Source organism: Ornithorhynchus anatinus, chromosome 11 (assembly GCF_004115215.2).
Source record: "Ornithorhynchus anatinus isolate Pmale09 chromosome 11, mOrnAna1.pri.v4, whole genome shotgun sequence".
Classification (NCBI taxonomy): Eukaryota; Metazoa; Chordata; class Mammalia; order Monotremata; family Ornithorhynchidae; genus Ornithorhynchus; species Ornithorhynchus anatinus.
This window is the reverse complement of record NC_041738.1, coordinates 57,154,186-57,162,013: the sequence shown is the minus strand read 5'-3', so window position 1 is coordinate 57,162,013 and position 7,828 is coordinate 57,154,186. Positions and strand designations below refer to the sequence as shown.

General features: G+C 52.7%; 1 protein-coding gene across 1 annotated transcript in view; it reads left to right on the top strand.

The window, feature by feature from the left end:
• Positions 1-7,828, top strand: part of SIK2 (salt inducible kinase 2) — a 55,919-nt gene continuing 48,091 nt past the window's right edge. Inside the window, exon 1 of the mRNA XM_029075423.1 lies at positions 1-159. Coding sequence (XP_028931256.1) covers positions 25-159 — 135 coding nt within the window. The 5' untranslated portion in view covers positions 1-24. The remainder of the gene's footprint in view (positions 160-7,828) is intronic.

Here is a 7,828-nt window from a genome sequence, read left to right as displayed (position 1 = left end):
CCGCCCCCCGCAGCGCCGCCCAGCATGGTCATGGCCGATGTCCCGAGGCTCCCGCAGCGCGGGCCGGTCCGGGTGGGCTTCTACGACATCGAGGGCACGCTGGGCAAGGGCAACTTCGCCGTCGTCAAGCTGGGCCGGCACCGCATCACGAAGAGCGAGGCGAGCCGGGGGCGGGGGGGGGGGGAGGGACGGGAGAGGGCGGAGGGGGGGGCCGCACGACCGCCAGCCCCGCCCGCGAGGAGCCCCCCCCCGAACCCCCGGTCCTCCCCGCACACTGCCTCCGGGGGGTGCGGAGCACTGTCCGAAGCGCTTGTCCGCATGGGGCCGCAAGGACCGGCCCCGCCGCCCCCCCCCCCCGACGGGGCCGGAAACCCACGTGCGACCCCGGCCCGTCCTCGCGGGCGGGGAACGGCACCGGGGATGGTCGGTGGGGTCTCCCAAGCGCTCCGCACAGTGTCCCGCACCCCCTCGGCGCCTCCCTCACGGGCCCCGCACCGACGGGAGGCTCCCCACCCCCTGCCCCCGAAGGGGTCGGAAATGCAGAAGAAGGCGCCGTCCTGGGGCACGGTCCCCAAGTTTTGCAGGGGCCTGACAGCTCGTTGACCTTTTTCTTTGTTTAGAATAATGTTGGTATCTGTTAAGCGCTTACTCTTGTGCAGAGCGCTGTACTGAGCGCTGGGGGAGATACAGGGTCAGCAGGTGGGCCCACGGGAGGCTCACAGTTAATCTCCATTATAATCCTGATAATGTTGGTATTTGTTAAGCGCTTACTCTGTGCAGAGCGCTGTTCTAAGCGCTGGGGGAGATACAGGGTCAGCAGGTGGTCCCACGGGAGGCTCACGGTCTTCAGCCCCATTTGACAGATGAGGTCACTGAGGCCCAGTGAAGTGACTTGCCCACAGTCACACAGCTGACAAGGGGCAGAGCCGGGAGTCGAACCCATGACCTCTGACTCCCAAGCCCGGGCTCTTTCCACCGAGCCACGTTTATCAGCTTGGCCTCGGGTGGTGCTGCCCTAGGAGCTGCCAAGAGTGGGCAACTCCTAGAGGTTGGCAGCTCTCTGGGGGGGGTCATCTAATAATAATAATAATAATAATCTTGGTATTTGTTAAGTGCTTACTATGTGCAGAGTGCTGTTCTAAGCGCTGGGGGAGATCCAAGGTCATCAGGTTGTCCCACGTGAGGTTCACAGTCTTAATCCCCATTTTACAGATGAGGTCACTGAGGCCCAGAGAAGCTAAGTGACTTGCCCACAGTCACACAGCTGACAAGTGGCAGAGCTGGGATTCGAACCCATGACCTCCAACTCCCAAGCCCGGACTTTTTCCGGTGAGATTAGTATTATTATGGGATTCAAGTGTTTACTCTGTGCCATCTAATTATTAGATGACCCCCCCTCCCCAGAGAGCTGCCAACCTCCACTCTTGGCAGCTCCTAATTATTATTATAGTATTTGTTAAGCACTTACAGTGTGCCTGGCACATGGGCAACGCTGCCCTAGGAGCTGCCAAGAGTGGGCAACTCCTGGAGGTTGGCAGCTCTCTGGGGGGGGTCATCTACTAATTAGTATTATTATAGTATTTGTTAAGTGCTTACTATGTGCCATCTAATTATTAGGTGACACCCTCCCCCCCCGCAGAGAGCTGCCAACTTCCAGGAGCTGCCCACTCTTGGCAGCTCCTAATTATTATTATTATAGTATTCATTAAGCGCTTACTATGCACCTGGCACATAGGAAGCACTTAACAAATACCATAATTATTATTATTATAGTATTTGTTAAGCGCATACTATGTGCCTGGCACTTAGTAAGCGCTTAATAAATACCATAATTAGTATTATTATGTGCCAGGCACTGGAATGGGCCCAGGCAAATCGGGTCGGACACGGTCCCTTGTGTGGGGTGCACAGTCTCCATCCCCATTTTACAGATGAGGGAACTGAGGCCCAGTGAAGTGACTTGCCCAAGGTCACTCAGCAGATGAGAGGAGGAGCTCACCAGGGCAGCTCAGACTTCTCTGCCGCAAGCGAGATAGATACCTGATGGTGACGACTTTGGGTCCTGTACCACCCGAGGCAGAGAGAGAGAGAACTGGTGGTACCTGTGCTGCCAGGCAGGGTTATTTATTGAGCACCTACTGTGTGCAGAGCACTATACTGAGCGCTTGGGAGAGTACAGTAGAACAGAGTCGGTAGACACGTTCCCCGTCCAAAGCGAACATACAGTCTAGAGGATAAATCAGGTCTTGTGATTTCTTTTTATGTTACTCGTTAGCGCTTAATGTGTGCCAGGTATTGTACTAAAACGCTGGGGTAGGTACAAGATAATCGGGTTGGACGCCTGATTAATCCCCATTTTACAGATGAAGGAATTGAGGCACAGTGAAGTGACTTGCCCAGGGTCACACAGCAGCAGACAATTCGGGGAGCCAGGATTAGAGGCCCAGATCCATCGGGCTCTCAGGCCCCGTTGCTTTTCGTTCACGCTGCCTGTGTCGTGAAGGTGCTTTGAAATCTTAGGGATGCTGTTTTCTTATCCGGAATGGTGGTGTTGATCCTGAAGACTAGTAAGCCTGAAATGCAAGAGGATAGGTTAACTTCCAGAGTTAGATTTCTGGTGGACAGGATTGGAATGGGTCAGCTGGCCTCAGGAACGCTCACCTAAGAGCTGCGAAGGAGAGTGTTGTTTACCTGTGACCAGAATAGGTGGGAGTGGGGTGAGGATCAGCCATGACAGATCCCTTCCTTCCTAGGTTTTCAGTTTTCAAACCGCCTTAGGATTTAACAGGCCTCCCAGGAGAAAATGTTACTAAAGAGAGAAACGGTGCCACCGGTTTTTGCAAGTTACCCTTGGTTTGGGTTCTCCATTTGTAACTGAACTGGGAAGAGCGTCGCTATTTACATTTTATGCAAGAGGTTTCTCTGGTTGGGATCCTGGATTATGCAGCTTTAAGCAGGTGTGGAATTATGGCCCTGGGGCTTAGACCAGCTTTGGGGGCTCTTTTTTTCTTCTTTTAGCCCATCTCCCTCCTCCTTTCCCCTCGTGTGGGTCATGAGAGGAGGATGCAGAGAGTTCATTCTTGTCTTCACTGTCATCATGCTCGCCGTCCTTCTGACCCTCGCACTCCCCCATCCCTGGTGTTGCCAGGGCTGGATCGGTTGGCTCTGAGGGAGGGGGCGGGGGGCTCGATGCCCTCCTAAAGGGGCTCCCAGGCAGCGGGGGCTCTGGGGCAACCACTCCGACTTCCCTCACAAAGTTGTTTTCTCTGAATCTGAGAGGAGTGTGGAACTTAGATGGGACATTTACTTTTCTCACATTTGAACCCAAAGCAGTACTTCATTCCAGCATCTGCATGGTTAATCAGTCAATCACTCATATTTATTGAGCCCTTACCGTGTACTGGTTTTGAGTGCTTGAGCCTGGTTTTGAGTGCTCGAGCCCCGTTTGGCGTGCTCGAACCCCGTTTGGAGTGCTCGAACCCCGTTTGGAGTGCTCGAGCCCCGTTTGGAGTGCTCGAGCCCCGTTTGGAGTGCTTGAGCCCCGTTTGGAGTGCTTGAGCCCCGTTTGGAGTGCTTGAGCCCCGTTTGGAGTGCTCGAGCCCCGTTACGAGTGCTTGAGCCCCGTTACGAGTGCTTGAGCCCCGTTTCGAGTGCTTGAGCCCCGTTTCGAGTGCTTGAGCCCTTTTTCGAGTGGTTGAGCATTGTACTAAACCACTGAACAGTGTCTATTTTTAACTGGTTCCTCTTCTCCTTCCCCAAGCAAAAAAAAAATGGGTGTGGAGGAAAATGTTCAGTGCACATTTTGGGGAATTCTAAGGTGTTGTATGAATCTATAGCTATCCCAGTTGCCCCCACTGAACTGAACCAAAGAATCTAGTTTCCCCATTAGATTGGTGGGTTGGTGCCCTGACAGAGTGCCAGCGTAGAGTCAGTCGAGGCCGGTGTAACCCACCCGTCCCCATTGGGAGTGAGGGCGGGCATGGAGTGGTGGACGCTTCTTGCGTGCAAACACAGCCGTGGTTATCACCATGCACGAGAGGGCAGAGATCCCGGCCGGGCATCGTTCCTCGGCCGCTCGCTGGGACTCCGAGCCCCAGCAGTCGCACTGCTCACGTCCGAACCCCTATCCTCCACCATCTCTCCCGTGCAGAATTTGGCACCCCAAACGTTCGGACTCTTTTGCCCCGGTCCAGAAGGACCCCGGGCTGTTGACGTGCCATTGTGGGGATGTACAGATTGACTCGAGGTGGCCAAATTTAGGAGCTCCCGGATTGGAGGGAGAAGGGCAACGGCATAAAATCGGTTTCTTGTTTCCTCCGGCCCGCGGTGATTTTCTAGGGTGCCATTTTCAGGGCTCCACAGATGCTGGCTGAGTTTACTAGTCAAACAAAGATACCACTTGTCAGGTGCTTGGCATTTAGAACGGGCCCAGGGCGGCCCGTGTTTACGGGCCTCTTGGAGAGCGGGGATTGGGGCAGGCAAGGCAAGCACGTCAATACCTCCCTGTACTGAGCTGACGGATGGAGCTACAGCAGATCCTGCTGCGATTTTTCCCTCTGCGTTTGACCAAACCCCAGGTCCTTTAACCCAGGCTTTTAATAATAATGATAATGTTAATAATAATAATAGTAATAGTATTTGTTAAGCGCATGCTATATGCCAGGCACCTTTCTAACCGCCGCGGTAGGTACAAGATAATCAGATTGTACACAGTCCCTTCCCCCCATAGGGCTCACAGTTTTTATCCCTATTTTACAGATGAGGGAACGCTGGAGGCCCAGAGAAGTGAAGTGACTTGCCCAAGATCACACAGCAGACAAGTGGCAGAGCCGGGAGTAGAACCCATGACCTTCTGACTCCCAGGCCCTTGCTCTATCCACTAACAATAATAATAATTTTGGTATTTGTTAAGCTGTACCATGTGCGGGGCACTGTACTAAACGCTGGGGTGGATACAAGCAAATCGGGTAGGACACAGACCCTTATCCCATGTGGGACTCACAGTCTCAATCCCCATTTTAGAGATGAGGTAACTAAGGCACAGAGCATTTAAGTGACTTGCCCAAGCTTACACAGCCAACAAGTGGCAGAGCCAGGATTATAATAATAATAATAATTGTGGCATTTGTTAAGCACTTACTGTATGCCAGGCACTGTACTAAGCGCTGGGGTGGACACAAGTAAATTGGTCGGACCCCATTCCCGTTCCCACTTGGGGCTCACAGTGTCAATCCCCATTTTACAGATGAGGCACCGAGGCACAGAGAAGTGAAGTGACTTGCCCAAGATCACACAGCAGACAAGTGGCGGAGCCGGGATAAGAACCCTCGCCCTTCTGCATCCCAAGCCGTGCTCTATCCACTACGCCCTGCTGTTTCTACAGCACCTCTACAGCTGCTTCTACAGCTTTTACAGTGCTTTGCACATAGTGAGTGCCTAACAAATAACCATAATTATTAGGCTCTGGCAAGCACCCCATTAAAACCTGTCCTACTTTAAAAAAATTTTTTGGAGGTGGTATTTGTTAAGTGCTTAATGTGTGCCAGGTACTATTTTAAGTACTGGGGTCAATTTTACCTAATCAGGGTGGATGCGTCCCTGTCCCAGAATGCGGCTCAGTCTTAACCTCCATTTTACAGATGAGAGAACTGAGGCGCAGAGAAGCGAAATGACTTGCCCAAGATCATATGCCAGTCAAGGGGCAGAGCCTGGATTAGAACCCAGGCCCTTCTGACTCCCGGGCCTGTGCTCTATTCACTAGACCATGCTGCTTTTCAGTCTCATTGCTGTTGAAGTTTACGGGGCAACTCATGGGGAGAAGAGTTTTCCTCTCCATCTCCAGACCCAAACCCAGAGAACAAAAGGATCGGGGCAAGGGGTTGATGATGGTGATAACAACAAAATGATCACCATCATCGTCTTTGTTAAGCATCTACTCTGTGCCAAATGCTGTACTGATCACTGGGATAAATACAGGATAATCAGGTCAGGCACAGTCTCTGGAGGAAGTCTCAGGAGGAGGAAGAACAGGATCGAATCCCTATTTTACCAATGAGGAAGCTGAGGCTCAGAGAAGTGAAGCGATTTGCCCAAGATCACGCAGCAGACAAATGGCGGAGCCCAGAATTAGAACCCAGGTCCTCTGAATCCCAGGCCGGTGCACTGTCCCCTAGGCAGCACTGCTTCCTGTGAGGCCATGGCAACAGCCCGGGGTGGGGAAAAGAAAGCAGCACGGACTGACCGAGGGGCACCCAGCGGGAGAGAAGCAGCGGGATTTGTTTTGGCTACTGAGAGAGAACCGTTTCCAGCTCTCCTCCCCCACACAGGGAGAACCATAGAAGGTTTAGGAGGGCCAGAGTGGATGCTGAGTCTCCAGGGGCAGAGGGGTGGGGAGCAGCCCTCCCCTCTCCCTCCAATCCTCTGGCTCTGCTCCAGCCCCAAGAAGGAATGTGAGGGTGGCTGGCAGGTGGAGGTGAGAAAATGGAAAAAAAACCCCAAGCACTAAATTCCTGAGGCCTAGAGATAAGAGGCCTTAAGACCTTTGAATGAGGGAGTGAAGTTTGCACCGTTAAATGCTCATCAGCCTTTTTTTTTTAATGGTATTTGTTAAGAGCTAACTAGGTGCCAGGCAGTGTACTAAGTGCAGGGATAATCAAGTTGGACAGTCTATGTCCCACATGGGGCGCACAGTTCTAAATCTCCAGTTTTTACAGGGGACCGGAGAGTTGAAAGGACTTGATCAAGGTCACACGGCAGATAAGGGGCAGAGCTGGGATTAGAACTCAGGTCCTTCTGACTCCCAGGCCCAGGCACTATCCACTGGGCCACACTGCTTCCCAGGCCTTTCTCGTTTGACTCACAAAAGTCCTGTTGAGAAGTGGATTGGTCAAGTCCGGTTTTGTGCCCTCATTCTCCTTGGGTGGGTCTGAGTTTTAGCAGATCATTCATTCATTCATTCATTCCGTCGTATTTACTGAGCACTTACTGTATGCAAAACACTGTACTAAGCCCGTGGGAGAGTACAATATCACAATAAACCGACACATTCAGACAGTAGAAATACCAGTAATGGCAAGAGTACTTGTCCAACAGGGCTCTGTACTAAGCGTTTGGAAGTTCAAAACAAGCCAGCATCACAGTCTCCAATTGCAAGAAGAAGCTCCCACTCTGAAAACGGAAACTTTCCCTTCGCCGAGTCGCACATTTTCAAGTTGGGACCTAGAGGACCCGAAGCAGAGAGCACTATTGTCGTCATGAACCGCTGCCATTTACTCTCTTTTCAAGATTTCTTGGAACCGTTACTCAAGTTTGGACTCCACCAAATTGCTTTGGAAAGCAAACACAATTCTACCCCACAAATCCCGCTCATTCCCCTCCTTTCTTCTCACACCTTCACTTCCTCCCCTTTCCGCTCAATCAGTCAATCAGTGGAATTTATTGTCCCGTATATAACCGGTCACCTGAGTGGACTTAAGCGGCCACAGATAGAGCCCCGGCCCCCTCCACCGGACAGCCACGAGCACGATGCGGCTCCCAGGGCCCTCGGCGTCAGCGTCCTCCACCGGACCCCCGCTCCGGTTCTTCTCCCCATCACCGAGGAACCTCCATCCAAACCTGCCTCCCCCCGACACGGCGGGAAGGAGAAGAGCAGGCGCGGCCCGTAGCCACCTCCGAAAAACCTCGGGGAGACTGTGGTGGCCAGAGCTTTCACTATGGTCGTGACTGTTCACTCTCAACCACGTGGAGCCTGAAATTCTGCCCCTCCCTGCCTACCCTATCGTTCTCCTCATGTTGTCATTGTGTTTTGTTTCATCTCTCCGTAGGTACC